Source organism: Nothobranchius furzeri, chromosome 7, assembly GCF_043380555.1.
Source record: "Nothobranchius furzeri strain GRZ-AD chromosome 7, NfurGRZ-RIMD1, whole genome shotgun sequence".
In the NCBI taxonomy this organism is placed as follows: Eukaryota; Metazoa; Chordata; class Actinopteri; order Cyprinodontiformes; family Nothobranchiidae; genus Nothobranchius; species Nothobranchius furzeri.
The window spans coordinates 29,290,939-29,307,750 of NC_091747.1; the positions used below are offsets into that span (position 1 = coordinate 29,290,939).

The window sequence follows — 16,812 nt, forward strand, 5'->3', positions numbered from 1 at the left end:
TCATTGTAGAGTGGTTAAACTACATACTAGAATTAACGCTGTTTGCTATCAGCTTTGTTAGATTCTCAAGAAGATCAAAAGAGTTAGCAAATTAAGCTTCTATCATATATAAATATCTAGGATATTAATATATTTGATCGAAGTTCATAGGCCAACGAGCTTGGTCTATATTTAATCCAAAGATTAATTTTTAATCTAAGATAATTAAATTTTAGCAAAAGTTTATTTATTGAATCAGAAGCTTAAAGGAATCTTTGCTTATTCAATAACCAAATATGCCATTCTGTGTTTCATTTCAAAGAAGAGTCAGGTTTTAGAAAGTTAAGAATTTATTACTGACACTTTTAAAATGACAATTTGAAAAATGACAATTTGTAACTGACAACTTGTAACAGCTTGATATTAAAACTTGTTATTAAAAGCTTTACCTGTGTCTAAATGAAAAGCTAAAATGAAATACGAGGTTTGGATGCGTGAATGAATCTCAGAAGATTTCTTTCAGAGAGAGAAAGCATTCTGGATGAAACGTTGTTTTGCAGCAAACTGATGGTTTCTTAAAGAGAACAGCATACAGACACCATCTGTCGGGAAGTCTACCTCACCCAGTTCAGGTGACCCTCTGTGAATCCGAGATGTCAGGTGGAGATGATGTCCTCCGGTCACGAGGTTGGTAGGGGGACCTCGGTGCGACTCAAAACGGTCCTGAGATGTCTCCGTGGGCCACAACGACGGATGAAACTATTTGCGTCTCAAAATCAATAACTCTGAAGGAGTTTTTTTTGCGTCAGCTGTTTACAGGTGCGTTTATTCGGAGCAATTCTATCGGCATGACAGAATGCTTAGTGAGGAGTCAGGTGGCCGACCCTCTTCCTCTGGGATGGTTCAAGAACTGAACCTTAGCTGCGGAGATTTGGTTTTAACAAAACCTCAGAACACGCCCTCTCAGCATCAGAAAGCTTGATGTTATGGAGTAAAGACATGTGAGGAGTTTAACTTTACCCTGGATCCAGTCCTGCATGACATGTACATGTGCCAATGACCTTCTGGTTGATGATCACACATTACTGATTATCATAGATAATAATTATTATCAACCCAAAGAATAATAAGTTATTTCAGTAATTAAATACATTTATACTGAACCAAGATGATTATTTATGATGATTATTATATGATTGTAATAAACAGTAAACAGTTTATTAAATTATTATTTAAAATTATTATTTTAAGTGTCCTTCATCTTGGGACGGAACAGCAGCAGATAAAGATGGTGTTTAGCAGAATCCCGGCTCCTGATGGGTAATCTGTGGAACCAAAAGTTACAGCTCGATCCAGCTGGGGACGTGTGACCTTTGGGTCATAAATATGAGGCCATTCATGATGCTACATCATCTACCCTACGGCTGTTTCTCAGAGAAACGCATCAGTACATTTTACCTAGAATCATGTAAATGGTGAACAAGACATTGAACTCCAATATGTTGGAGCAGCTTTTCTGTAACTATTTTTTGGGTATAACCGCAGATGAAGTTTCAGATACATTTGGGGTATTTTTCCATAAAGCTTAATACAATCACATTCAGAATCAGCTCAGCTCTAGATTGGTACAACACTCGCATTACTCTAGACACAACTCCAATCCGCCTATAAATCTTGTGCTCCATCTTTCCCTGAGTCGTGAACAAGACCCAAAGATAATTAAACTCTTCCACCAACCAACCAACACAAATCTTTGGCCTATTCAAATAACAACTTCTTTTGCATACTTCAACCTAGAGACTTCATTCAAGTTTCATGGTTTTCACAAAACATTCAGCTGTCACCGAATCATCCATGTTCTTGATATCCTTTACCTTTTCATAATCAAAGTTTCAGGTACATTTTTGGATCTACCATAAAATGTGACCTATGCCATTGCCAACAAAGCATTTGTAACAAAGTTTTGAAGTGAACTGTTGTTATTGACCAAATACTTTTTTCCACCATAATTTGCAAATAAATGATTAAAAAATCCATTAATGTGATTTCCTGGATTTTCTTTTTCTCATTTTGTCTCTCATAGTTGAGGTATTTTAGCTCGATCATTAGAAACTAACTATTATACTCTATTAGCTAAAACATCAGTTGTTTAAATAGTTCAGCTGTCCAGTTTCTAAAATAAGTTAAGTTTTTTTCTGTTGCCCTCAAGGGTTTCCAGCAAATTTTACCAAAACAAATTTAACATTAGATTCATTTTGGTTTTTCATTTACCTTTTAACATGTTCAGGTAGTCTACAGTAGATAGAACATTTCTCAAAATAGCATTTCAAAATTTTCTGCTAAAATGACAACCTTTAAAACTAAGTTCAGAGGTTTATGCTTTCTGCTGTTTAGGATAATTTAACCAAATTTTCAACTTTTTAAGATCTACCTTTATGCAATAGTGCTGTTTTTTGCGAAACCGTCATATTTCCCAATACATTCTGCTACCATTCTTGACTAAACTCCTTTTCAGTTTCAGTTCAGAGCTTAGCTAGCTTCAGCTATCAGTTTCAGATTTCAACATTCAAACAGCATTTCTGCAAGAAATGCAATTCATCTAGTTGCCATTTTTTTCTATTTAGCTACTTTTTAAAAACTCACTGTCATAATTTCCAAAATTGAGTTTTGTTGTTTTAATTGTGTAGTATGCATCACACCAGTGTCATGAAATATTTAGGGAACTATGTTTATTCATCTGCAAAGGGTCATTCCACCAGTGAGTAGACCGGGGCCCTTATGGGGCCAATCAGATGCCAGAAACCTAACCCTATCCTCTACCCCTCTGATACAGTTCCCAATCATTCTAAACCTTTTATAATTTGTCTAAACTCACATTTTGAGTAAGAGAGTGTTAAAGATTAAGCATGTTTGTCCATTTCATTCCTTTCCAGAACCATGTCCTAATGACAGCTGCACTAATACCAGTTGTCCCGCTGGCCTAGTGAGACATGATTGTACCCCCTGCCCTATCTACTGTGCCCACATCAGCAGTGGGACAACCTGTGATCCCACCACACCCTGCTTCTCTGGTGAGTCATATACAAGAGGAGTCTCAAAGTTGCAACATTTTGTAGGTTGTTACTTTTAATAAATTGTCAATTCAAGTTTTTTCAATTCAAGTTTATTTCTATAATGCCAAATCACAACAAGAGTCATCTCAAGGACTTTCACATAGTAAACATGCCAATACAGGTCAGTTCATTAAGCCAATCAGTAAAAAGTTTCCTATATAAGGGAACTCAGCAGGTTGCATATCAATATCAATCAAATATAAAGGTATTAAATAAAATGTAATATTCCATATAAATATGGATTATCAATCATATTGAGCCTTTAACATTTGATTGACGATATAAATAATTACTTTGGGTATACCAGGGAACCAACAGTTTATAATAATTGGACACAGACGCAAAAATATAGTTTATAAAAATCTATTTATTACTATGTTTCTACTACTAATGATGATGGAGGACAAATGATTATAAATGGTGATTTAAGGCAATATAAACTAGCACAATGAATAAACTGATGAAACATGAGCTTAGATGTTCTTAATTAGTTATCAAATTAATCTTACCCCATCCAATGCTAGTAGAGAGTTATGGTACCCATGTGTATTGAGGCTTCTTGGCAATCCTGCTGGCATGAAATCTTCTCGGCAAGCAAGCAGTTTGGCTTCTAGATGTCACAGGCCGTTTTTCTCTGAATCCGCATCAACTGGTCTGATAGTCTCCTGGGTCTGCAGGTGGACCGTTTCACGTCTGATGAGTTGTTTTGCAGATAAAAACAAATAAACAGTGGCAGCTGGTATTTTTTTATTTTTGGTGGGGAACATTTTAACAAGTGTTAAAACCAAAACCAACCTGCTTAATACTAGACAAATACACTTTTAAAGTTAATAATAACTAAAAACAAGTGAAATTATCTGCCAGTGCAGTGAGTGAATTTTTCTTACTAAGATTTCTTGAAATAGAATAACATCTAGACTTAAACAAAGCTAAAAGTGTTTTACACTTATTCTAGGCAACACACAAGACAATTAAATCTTAAAATAAGCCTTACATGCCTATTTCAGGCAATGAAACATTACAATCGAATCTTAAAATAAGCTGTTACCAGTTGATCTAAGCAAAAAACTGTGGAAGTTAAATCTGCAAATAGGCATAAAACACTTACTCTAAGGAACAAATAAGGCAAATAATGTAAAAACTAGTAAATTTGATCATTTTTTTCCTGCTTTTTGCCCTTAAATTTAGCAAATAAATCCTAAAAGTAGAGCTATAAGATTATATTTCTCATTATGGACTAAATATAATAAAACTGAAACGGAGCAAGTGTCAAACTTTTATTTCTCCACTTTAACAATTGCACACAGGTATGCAAATGAAAATGTGCCTTGTACAGGTCTGACAATTTCCTTATAACCCTCCCACTGTCTTTATGGGCGACCCCGCCAGGAAAGTTGACCATTGAGCAGGATTGATGGTTTATCCCTTGGGTCCATGTGGCTCATGAATAGCATCCTGGAGAACTTCTGTCTGAATGAGAGACAGTAGGGTTGCCACGCATTTGGGATTAGTCAGATGGATTGTATAAAAGTATGCCATCACATAAATCATAGCCTCACCAAGTTTTTCTTTGACAAATGTTGTAACTGGCAAATTCCCAACAGCAATAACACACTTGCATCCAGGGTCCGAAATTAAATTTTTTACTCACCGGCCAAGTTGGCTGGTAGATGATGAAAATCTACCGGCCAAGCATATTTTTTACCGGCCAAAATTCTAAATGATTTAGATCTACCTAAAGCATGTTATTCTATATTATGTTGATTCCAAACAGAGTGACAAAATAATTAAAACATCAGTTAATTAGGAAAACAACTATTTTGTCATTTTTACTATTTATTTATTTATTTTTAGAGATGTTTTTATGAACTCTTTCATTGAAATCTAGTCAGACTCCTTGTTCTCTCTGTCCATGAAGTCTGGCCTCCTGCTTCTGACACCGTCTTTGTGCCAAAGCATTACAGCCTCATTTGGGTCATAGTCCTTGATCTCTGGAGAACACAGCTGCACCATGAGAATATCTGAAAGTGTGTCAGGGCTAGGGTTGTCACGGTAACCGGTGTAGCGGTACACCCCGGTAAAAAAGTTGACAATAATAATAACCGTCTTGTTTAAAAAAAATATTATCTCGGTGGATTACCGTGGCTGCGGTGTAGGCGCGGTGACCCTTACCAGCCACCGTATCATCTGCTGAAGTTGCCGGCGGCACATGCGCACTTTGTTGTTTACGACCAAAACTTTCTTGAAGCTAAAGCTGAAATAATGGCAGGAGGAGACGGCAGCACTTGGGACATTTATTATCCCTCAGAGAAGACAAAGTTGGAAGTATGGGCATTTATTGGATATTTGAAGAATGCCGAGGGACAGTTGTCTTTGAAAGGCAGCAACGCTTCGTGGCCATCATAATGTAGCCATTGTCTCACGACTCCGCCGTCTCCAGTTCGCCACTTTTCACAAAATCTTCTGGTTGCCACTGGTCTTGGTGGTTTTTCTTCCAGTTCGACGACTTTTCCTTTGGAAGGCTGGCTGACTCCAGTTAAAAACCGCCGCATTTCACCGCTAGTTTTAACACGAAGCTAACTGCTTGATAAACTGATTGAATGGGATAGGTGGAAATGATGTTGGATGCGGCGCTCACGTTTCGCGTACGTTTGTGTACGTTGCGTGCAGGCGGGAGGAGTATCAGAAATCCATGGAAGATGACTGATAAACATAACTAATTTGGTGCAAACATTTACTCGCTATGTGGCTGATAGAGCTCAAAAATTTACTCGCCAAATGGAGCAATTTGCTCGCATTTGGCGAGTGGCGAGTGTTAATTTCGGACCCTGCTTGCATCCATCGAACATTACCACTGGACATGACAAGCTTCGTTTCTGGAGGACTGCATCTGGATCTTCTGTAGGCTGCAAGACTGACATGGCACACATTTTTAGTCATAACCTCGAAAACATTTAACCTTTTTCTCTGTTGGTTACACACTTTTTGTGTTTTAACTCATGGTTTATCTGTGTCTGGCCATAAGTCCCTAGAAATAGCAGGCAACACTTATCATGCTTTTTTCTGGTCACTTCGAACAGCAGGAGAAGCATTGAGGAAAAAAAGGAAGAGCTTGGCTACCACCACTGCAGAAAGAATAGTCCCGGTGAAAGAGTCACATGCATGAGTGACTTTAAACTACTCCATGGATGTTTTATTTTAGAGAACAATGCTATAAAAACTTGATTTAGCATTACCCCTCCTTCATTTTGTTGTAGTGAGTCTGTAGTATATCTTTATAAAGCAAATTACACAAAACAAACCTTCAGGACATGTAGAAATGCATCAGAAGCAGTCCCCATCTTTTTGGGCGGATGGGCAGGTGAGGGAAAGAGCGTTGGAAGAGCCTTCATCAATGCAAGATGGGCTTCAGCTGTACACAACAAAAACAAACCTGCATAAACTTACATTTAAAAGGATGAGAACTTTGTATTCAAATTTTTATGCTTACTTTTGTCCATAGTCATCGGTGGATTCATTGCCTTCTTTGACACGCCACAGAATTCCACCCTGGAGCGAAATTCTTCCCATCTTTGTTTGATTTAACTGATGAACTTGTTGTTGTGTGGATCCAAAATTCTGCACAGCTCACCCAACGCCTACAATATTAAACAGATAAAAAAATAATATAACTGAAATAACAGAGAAAATACATTTCTAATTCTAATTTGATTCCAATTATGAACTCTCCCAATAGCTTACATGATGCAGTTCTTTAAAGCATGGATATGCATCCAAGATGTGGGAAGCTCGGTTGTCCTCTTTCAAGGAGTCTGAGTCAATGAAGGCTCTTCTGGAGTCAAACTCGAGGTCTAATAACTGGGACACATCTTCTTGGTTTGGTTTCGGCTTCTTGCACATTTCTGGTAATGTTCTGTAAAGTCTTGCTTGTATTTGCGGACTAACCCTGTCAGCTAAATGGGGAGAAGTACAAGAGCATTTTATAGACTTATACATAACATTGGCTATATGGCTTGTGTGTCGATAAACATTTAAAAAAATTACATGTATGTACTCACATGAAGTGGAAGCATCAGAACTGCTTGCAGGTGATAACAGCAGAGTAGATGCACCACTGGAAGAACTGCGATCAGCATCTTCATCATCAGCTTCTTTATCACTTGGAGAGAGGTCAGTGAGTCTTCTCTTTGGCCGGCCACTGTCTGGTGTTGGTCCTTGCTTTTTTACAGGAGTTTTAATATTTTGCAGCCTTTTTAGTAACTTTGCGTTGATGCTCTCCTGGTGACAAATGCATATATTTCATGCTTACTAAACAAAACAAAATGATTCATGGAGGAGACAAATAGACGAACTTACGTGTTTCACGCTTGCATCGTTATCCTTTAGCATACGATAATATTCCACAATTATTTTAGCCATTGCAGTGATTTCGTTCTTAGAGGGGTATCGCTTCATTTGGCCTTTGCTTGCTCTCAAAAGGGACACCATACTTGTGATTGTATTTCTCACTAGTCTGCATCTCAGTTCTTTGGACATGACACATTCATGTTCCCGGCCGACATGGGCAAAATCATAGTAACTCTTTCTGCATTGCTCCAACTCACTGTCTGTGTACACTACATATTCCGGAGGACTGGGGAGCTGCAAGGTCCTCTGCTGGCTTTTTTTTTAGCATCAGGACTTTGAGGCCTGGCTGTTGGAACTACCCTGGGTGAAGAATATGTTTCAGGGGTCTGTGTTACAGGATGGTCTTCCTGATTTATGGGGCGACGGTGGCACAGAAGTTAAGTGCTTGCCCCATAATTGGAAGGTTGCAGGTTCGAGCCCCGCTCAGTCTGTCGCTGTCGTTGTGTCCTTGGGCAAGACGCTTAACCCACGTTGCCTGCTGGTGGTGGTCGGAGGGACCGGTGGCGCCAGTGCTCGGCAGCCTTGCCTCTGTCAGTGCGCCCCAGGGCAGCTGTGGCTACATTGTAGCTCATCCCCACCAGTGTGTGAATGTGTGTGTGAATGGGTGAATGACTGATTGTGTTGTAAAGCGCCTTGAGGGGTTCCAGGACTCTAGAAGGCGCTATATCAAATACAGGCCATTTACCATTTACCATTTAGGGTGAGAAAAGAAAAGTTTCAAGTAATGCAAAAATAAAAGCACACTTTCTAGAGATTTGCTGAAATAAATATTTTTACACAATACCTCAGGGTGAATTACTCACCACACACGCTTTCTAGTGAGAAAGTGTTCAGGCCCAGGAAACAGGTCCCTCAGATCCTCACGGCTCAAAGTTAAGAGCATGGGTTCGTCAATGCTTGCAGCTAACAAAAAGACAAATGCCAGTTAAACACACACACACACACACACACACACACACATACATATACACACACATACATGTAATATGAAATCTAACCTTTAAGGATAGATACTGTTACGTAATCCAGCTTTTGTGTGGAATATATGAAAGGCAATCGGAGAACAAGAGCCAACAGTAAGTATGACAAAAAAATGAAAATTTAGTCTTAACCATTGGTTGCAAAAATGTGAACCTTAACGAAATGCTTATATTGGAGATTTTTGATGCCGTCCCATATAAGTAGGCGTTGCCTGGCATTTTTAGGCCAACATCGAATTACTTCCGATATCGATATTGGAATGGGTCATCCCTACTTTTCAGAACACCAAAAAAAAAAAAGGCATGGTCTTTGGAACACGACCAAGAAAATGTAAAAGTCATAGGAACATGACCAAATGTCAAAACTTGTTCAAGTGTAACCTCAAGACTGGCACGTACTGCTGGCCTCTAAATCCTGACTGTGTGAACATAGAGGGAGTCTAGAAAGAGAATCTCTCTTTGTGCTGGCTTCATGACCTAAGAAGGACAGCTTGTGTTTATAAAAAAACAACAACATTACAACAGATTGTATAACATTCCAGTACTGTTTCCTTTGCAGAAGTGAATATGTCGCAGGATTCATTTGGAGTCTGGAAGAAACTGGTCAGGTGTTTGAGAATGTAGAGATAAAAATGCACACAAAAACTCAAGAAGAGATCTTGCAAATACAATGTTAAATATGTCCTGAAATATACAAGGAATCAATCTCTCAATATAAATAAATAAATTATGAAATCAGGGCAATTTTAGTGGGATGTTTTTTGATTGAGTAACATAAATGAACACATTACAGAATAATATTCTCATGGGGTATTTTTATAACTTTCTCTGCAGCAGACAGTAACTTTAGCCAAGGGTAGGTGGCCGTGTCCTTGAAAGCTGCTATCTAGCATGTTTCAGTGGTTTTCCTGCTTTAACATGTTAGATTAGCTGTTCAGCAGCTCAGAGTTACAGATTGGCCACTCCGTCAACCGCTCTAGAATGCTTTGAACTGGCGTTAAAGATGACGTGGGCATAGTTTTATACTTCGCATGTTTTGGTTTATGGTCGAATGAAAAGATGACAGATTTACCAAGCACCACCAAAACCACGCTTCCGTCAGATCTGGCAGATTCTGATTGGATCAGTAAAAGCAATGTGTCATGTCTTAACGCTACATGACATCAGTCCTAGTGGAAAAATTTAAAGTTATATTACTTATTATATTCTATGGGATTATAATAAAGTAATATTTTGATTTCACAAATTGCTTAACATTTTAGTATTGACTAACACTTTGTTTTATTAGCTTATTAAAAATATAGTTCTTTGATTTATTAAAAAGAGAGAGTCCTTTTCTTCATTCTTCTCTTGGGCTGGAAAGGAAAGCAGTTTAGAGCAAATGCATGCAACCTTGAGGCAATATCTCATGCAGATTAGTTCTTGCTGAGGAGAGGGGGAAAATGACTTTTAGGTGGAAAACAGTCATTTCATTCGGTTACACACCCAAACAGAAGCTTATTTGCATTGTTTATGGAGTCTGATGCAGTGAGGACTGTCCAGATTGTTACATCGGGAAAACTAAACAACTACCCGGTACACAAGAACATGGCACAACACAAGAGAGACGCCTCTTCAGGTCAAGACTCTGTAGTCCACCTACACGTGAAGGACAAGGGACACACTTTTAATGATGACAATGTACTCATTCTGCACAGAGAAGATAGATGGTTTGAAAAGGAAGTACAGGAAGCTGTATATTCCAAATGGGAAAAACCTACACTAAATAGTGGAAGAGACCTCAGGTTTCATCTTACCAGTAACTATAATGCAGGTCTGAACCAAATTCCCAAACAGTTTCAGGCTAGGTCACACCCTCATGCATCTAATCAATACAACCATTCCCACATTATTGAAGCTAACAACTCATCAGGACGTAGGGAGGGGTATTCATAGGTAGTTTCTGCTCCTTAAGCAACAATAAACTGTGACAGTTTATACGTTTGACTCTACAATATTCCAGTCAAAGCTCCTTGAATGAGAATAAAGATGTCTTGAAGAAACCAAAGACATCCCCTTTAGAAAGATAATCATTACACATCTCCTTGTGCTTTTGCCTTCAGGATGCTGGTGTCCAGAGGGCCAAGTGATGAGCCACACAGAACAATGTGTGTTACCAGAAATGTGTATGTGTGAAGTGGCAGGTGTGTGGTACTGGCCTAGCCAGCAAATAAAAGTGGATTGTGAGATTTGTGTTTGTGAGAGAGGAAGACCCCAGAAGTGTCGGGCCAGTATGGACTGCTCAGGTGAGATACCAACACTCTGTAGTGTTACACTAGCCTACAAATCCAAACATAGGTCAGTATAGCCCTGCTCCATTGTGGCCTCAGCAGGTTTACCACTGCATTTTTTTATTCTTTTAAACACATAGACAAGTTTTTTTTTTTTTTACTTGCTGACAGTTTAGTTTGCCGACTGCTAAACTTCAGCTCTGAGGAAGTTTTGCAGCTGGCAAACGAAACTCTCAGCATGGTAAAAAAAAAAAAACATACCAAAGACGTTACCACTGGCCTGAGTGGTTTTGTGTCTTGCCATTCACAGCGCTCTATCAGTTTGTTGGGCGGGAAAATGCAACTGAGCTAAACAACTAAGATGGTGGCAGCTCATTTGAAACAGCTTTGGCATCAACGTTGAACTATTTAGACTCTGGCTTTTCTTTGAGATAAGAGCAAAGAGAGGTACTTACCATCTCAGTGGCATAGAGGAATGCGGGTCCGCCCTGAGACTAGCAGATAGTGGGTTTAAATCCATGGTCGGGTCATACAAAAGACTTTAAAAATGGGACCCGATGACTCCCCGCTTAACACTCAGCATTAAGGGGTTTGATTGATGGTTAAACCACAGAATGGTACCCGAGTGTGGCTGTGTCTGCAGCTCACCGTTGCCCCAGGGATGGGTCAAATGCGGAGAGCAAATTTGAACACACACCAGTGTGTGTGACGACTAATGGGTCTTTAATCTTTAAGCCCTTGGTTTAGAAAATTGATGTATGTGCATCTTCTTTAACAGTGTGTAGTGGGTGCTGTAGGGGAGTGTACAGTCTCGCTCAGAGACTAATTATTATTTATCAGCATTAGAAACGTATTTATATTTATTAACAGGTCCCATCAGTCCCAGGCATTTTGTGCCACCCCTTTCTTAGCGATCAGAAGTGCGCTGCAACACACACACTCTCCCGGCCTTGTGTGTGTGCAGCGCATCTTACAGTGTGTATCACTCACTCTGGCTCCTGCAACAGGAAGCTGGCTCTGAGAGCCATTTCACGACCAACACATCACGACATCATTCCCTTTTCTGTCCAGAGGGACGGTCTAGGCCAGCTGAGTGTTTTACTAACCTGCAGGTTTATCCAGAAACTAGCTAAGGATTACCACAGATGTTTCTAGCTTGTTTGCTAGGTAGCCTACTTTAAAAATAGCCGAAGAAGGGGATCTGAAAAGTTGATAAATATAGTGACACAGTTCCGATAAGCTGGCAATGCAGCTGGGAGGTGCGCTTGATTTGTAACTCAGAGTAAACCACGAGGGAGGAACAAATAATTGTCTCATCTTGTTTTTGTAATCGTTCAGACCTCAGATCATAATTATGATTAAAATTAGATTAATTGAGCAGCCCTAACCTGTATAGTTACGTACAAAGTGCCTTTCCAGGCTAGGGTTATGCACCTATGACCTGGGATTCATGCCTGTCTCTCACTCTTTTCAGTACACTGTGGTTGGTCCTCATGGTCTGAATGGGGGGAGTGTTTGGGATCATGTGGTGTCCAGAGTGTCCAATGGTCATTTCGCAGTCCTAATAATCCCACCAAGCATGGAGATGGAAGAGCATGTAGAGGGATTTACAGGAAAGCCCGTCGGTAAGTAGCGTGCTACTCATGGACAGCTGTTGACTCTATGCTGGTTATTCTTTCAGCTCTAGATAATTAAAGACATATGTGCAACTTTTTCATATCATTTTTGGAGCCAGTGTGTTCTAAAATGACCCTTTACATGGTTAATGAACTAAGTTCAATGTTGTGGAGATAAAGTCAGAGAGAACATACTGAGATGGTTTGGACTGGTCCAGAGGAGAGACAATGATTACAATGGTAGAAGGATGCTGAAGTTGAAAGCAGGAGGCTGCGAGGAGGACCAACAAGAGTTAGGAAGTTGAAGATCCAAGAAGCAGCTCGTGGAAAAAATAGGACCTGATCCAGTCTTTAGTGGCGCCGCTCTTCTGGGACGCGTCTGAAAATGGCATCATTGGCCAAAAGGGATTCTAGTTGAAGCAGCAATGTTCCACTGCCATTCCACGCCCCTGGTGCTTCCAGTGGTTTCAGGCAGTGGTGGGAGGCCCAGCATGACCACCTCATTACAAACATCAACTGGCATGTTCAGTCACACCTTCTTAAAGTACACATCTACAGTTTTTCCAAGTACATTTGAACTGTTTTGTTCACAGGAGAAGAAGTACTGATTCAACATCAAACAGGTCGATGACTGATGCTTTTTATTACAGGATACCTGATAGTGGTCCATCAACAGGTTTAACCGGGAAGAAGAACTAGCTCACTCACCACTTTAAATCAGTCAGTTTACTTGATGTAATTAGCATTAGTTCTGAAAGTACACTGAACCAGGTATTCAATTCAATTAAAAAATACTTTATTAATCCCAGAGGGAAATTGATTAATGTCATATAAAATACAGTATATTGTCATCTATAATACAGTGTTTGTTACAAGTCTGTTCATTTGCTGCATGGGTAGTCAGAGTGACATGGAGGGCTTATTTAAAGCTGAATTGAACTGATGAGTGTCTTTCTGATGGGGAGAGGAAGGTCAGCCACACATTCCCCATTTTAAATCACAAACAAAGTCCTTTGTGCAGATAAGCAAAATGTCAGTCTGTTCAAAAACTGGATGTGTAGAAGTTGATCAGGAAGACAGCTCTAGGTGTTGTTCGAAGGCACCGGTGGCGCTGGTGTAGAACAAAATGTACCTTCTTCTCCAGGATCTCTGCTGGTCTGATCAAGCTGTGTCTGTGTCCTTTCATTAGAGACATAGGTCACTGATCCACACGATGATGGGACCCCGTACTAGGAGACAGACACACACTGAACGTAAACTTCCAAGCCTCAGGACAGTTAAGAACATCGAGATGTAACTGTTAGCTGCATAGGCAGCAGGAAGGAGAGGAGGTCTGTAGCCTGGGCCTCTGATGACACAAGAACACCAGTCTAGATGACTTAAACACAAGTGTTACTGAGAAGTTATATAAAACAGACAACTTCTGCAGTGGAGAATTCCTCAGAGCAAAGATTGTTGCTGAAAAGACAAGTCCTAATGGTGATGAAGGCAAATAGAAATGAACTGTTGCGTTATAATTCCAAATTTATGTCCTTATAAAGGTATGTCAATAAATAAATAAAAATATATGAAACATCTCATTTTGTAGCCATGGCTGAGTGGCTGCTGATACCGGATCTGCTTTTCCTTACAGCTAACCCTCTCTTTATCTCACACACACACACCCTAACCAATGCTGTTCTAGTCCTATCACACACACACACACACACACACCCTAACCAATGCTGTTCTAGTCCTAACCCAATCTAAACCAAAATTTCATTCACACCATGCCTCTAAAACCACGTTTAAAAGTTTGTCATTGTGTGGACCAGCCAGATATCCCCACACTACAGGTTAAAACAATGTGTCCCCTTGAGCATATAAAGTCAAGTACACACACACACACACACACACACACACACACACACACACACACACAGGGTATGATGCTTAAAGTGAATTTGATTCAGTAAAGCAAGTACTGAATACATATGAGCGTACTTTATCAGAGGTCTGACCATTCTCTATTGAACATCTTTCTCTCATTGAGTTCATGTAATATTCTAATGGGATTTCCATAATTATCACAATTAAGGCTTGAAACATCTGGCACTGCATGTAAGAAGTCAGAGTCATAGATTTGTTTCACCTTTCAGTTACAGAAATAAATAAACGTTGCACCATATTCTCATTTTTGGAGTTTCACTTGTAATTTCACCAGAAAAGAAACAAAACAAAACAATGTCCTGATCAAAAGCAAACACAGCAGGTGAAACACAAACACACACACACACACACACACACACACACACCCTGAAAAAGAGAGCAGAGCCGGGAGCCACTGTATTAGTGCGTACTGCCGATTCACAAATGCTAGCCTCCATGCTAACTCCAGATGCTGGTTCTGATTCTCGGGTTGTAAACCACTGGTGCGTTTCTGGGTTCTCTGGCCATAAAAGGGTTTGTCAGCAGAACACAATATTGTGGGGGTGGTGACCTTTGGAAAACCCAAAGATGATGGTTGCATCGAGGCAGGGCCAGATTAACACTTTGTTGTACCCTGGGCAACATTATTAAAGGGCCCCATCATCACGATCCAAGGATCACCATAATATGGTCACATACAGAATATTTTACTGTAATATGCAGTAAATATACTCAATACTTGAATGCCTGACATCACGTAACCCGCTCAGGGTAACCTTTGACCCACCTCGTGTGGTCTGACCAATGAGGAGAGAGTCTTAACTTGAGTATTACGTCCCCGTCTCTAGGAGTGATGAGATTGGGGGAGTGATAAAATTGGTGTATGGGTGAAATGATAAAGTGGTGTGTTGCTAAAACAGAGGATTTTATTACAAAAAGGTACGCAGAAGGGTATTTACAACATCAATAGTAATATATATACAGGTGCTGGCCAGTAAATTAGAATATCATCAAAAGGTTGAAAATATTTCAGTAATTCCATTCAAAACGTGAAACTTGTACATTATATTCATGCAATGCACACAGACCAATGTATTTCCAATGTTCATTACATTTAAATTTGATATTCATAAGTGACAACTAATGAAAACTCCAAATTTGGTATCTCAAAAAATTAGAATATTCTGAAAAGGCTGAATATAGAAGACACCTGCTGCCACTCTAATCAGCTGATTTACTCAAAACACCTGCAAAGGCCTTTAAAAGGTCCCTCAGTCTTGTTTTGAAGGCACCACAATCATGGGGAAGACTTCTGACTTAACAGCTGTCCAAAAGACAATCATTGACACCTTGCACAAGGAGGGCAAGACACAAAAGGTGATTGCTAAAGAAGCTGGCTGTTCGCAGAGCTCTGTGTCCAAGCACATTAACAGACAGGCGAAGGGACGGAAAAAATGTGGTAGAAAAAAGTGTACAAGCTCTAGGGATAACCGCACCCTGCAGAGAATTGTGACGACAAACCCATTCAAAAATGTGGGGGAGATCCACAAATAGTGGACTGCAGCTGGAGTCAGCGCTTCAAGAACCACCACGAGGAGACTCATGAAAGACATGGGATTCAGGTGTCGCATTCCGTGTGTCAAGCCACTCTTGAACAAGAAACAGCGCAAGAAGCGTCTCGCCTGGGCCAAGGACAAAAAGGACTGGACTGATGCTGAGTGGTCCAAAGTTATGTTTTCTGATGAAAGCAAGTTCTGCATTTCCTTTGGAAATCAAGGACCCAGAGTCTGGAGGAAGAGCGGAGAAGCACAGAATCCACGTTGCATGAGGTCCAGTGTAAAGTTTCCACCGTCAGTGATGGTGTGGGGTGCCATGTCATCTGCCGGTGTTGGCCCACTCTGTTTCCTGAGGTCCAGGGTCAATGCAGCCGTCTACCAGGAAGTTTTAGAGCACTTCATGCTTCCTGCTGCTGACCAACTTTATGGGGATGCAGACTTCACCTTTCAACACGACTTGGCACCTGCACACAGTGCCAAAACCACCAGCACCTGGTTCAAGGACCATGGTATCCCTGTCCTTGATTGGCCAGCAAACTCGCCTGACCTTAACCCCATAGAAAATCTATGGGGTATTGTGAAGCGGAGGATGCAATACGCTAGACCCAACAATGCAGAGGAGCTGAAGACGACTATCAGAGCAACCTGGGCTCTCATAACACCTGAGCAGTGCCACAGACTGATCGAGTCCATGCCACGCCGCATTACTGCAGTTATTGAGGCAAAAGGAGCCCCGACTAAGTATTGAGTGCTATACATGCACATTCTTTTCATGTTCATTCTTTTCAGTTGGCCAACATTAGAGAAACAAACATTTTTTCATTGGCCTTTAGAATATTCTAATTTTCTGAGATACCAGATTTGATGTTTTCATTGGTTGTCACCTATAAATATCAAAATTAAACGTAATAAACATCGGAAATACATTGGTCTGTGTGCATTGCATGAATATAATGTACAAGTTTCACGTTTTGAATGGAATT

General features: G+C 40.1%; 1 protein-coding gene across 1 annotated transcript in view; it reads left to right on the forward strand.

Annotated features, from left to right (window-relative positions):
• sspo (SCO-spondin) overlaps positions 1-16,812 on the forward strand; it is a 603,219-nt gene that overhangs the window by 280,034 nt on the left and 306,373 nt on the right. Inside the window, 3 exon segments of the mRNA XM_054751251.2 lie at positions 2,913-3,050; positions 10,582-10,764; positions 12,224-12,374. Coding sequence (XP_054607226.2) covers positions 2,913-3,050; positions 10,582-10,764; positions 12,224-12,374 — 472 coding nt within the window.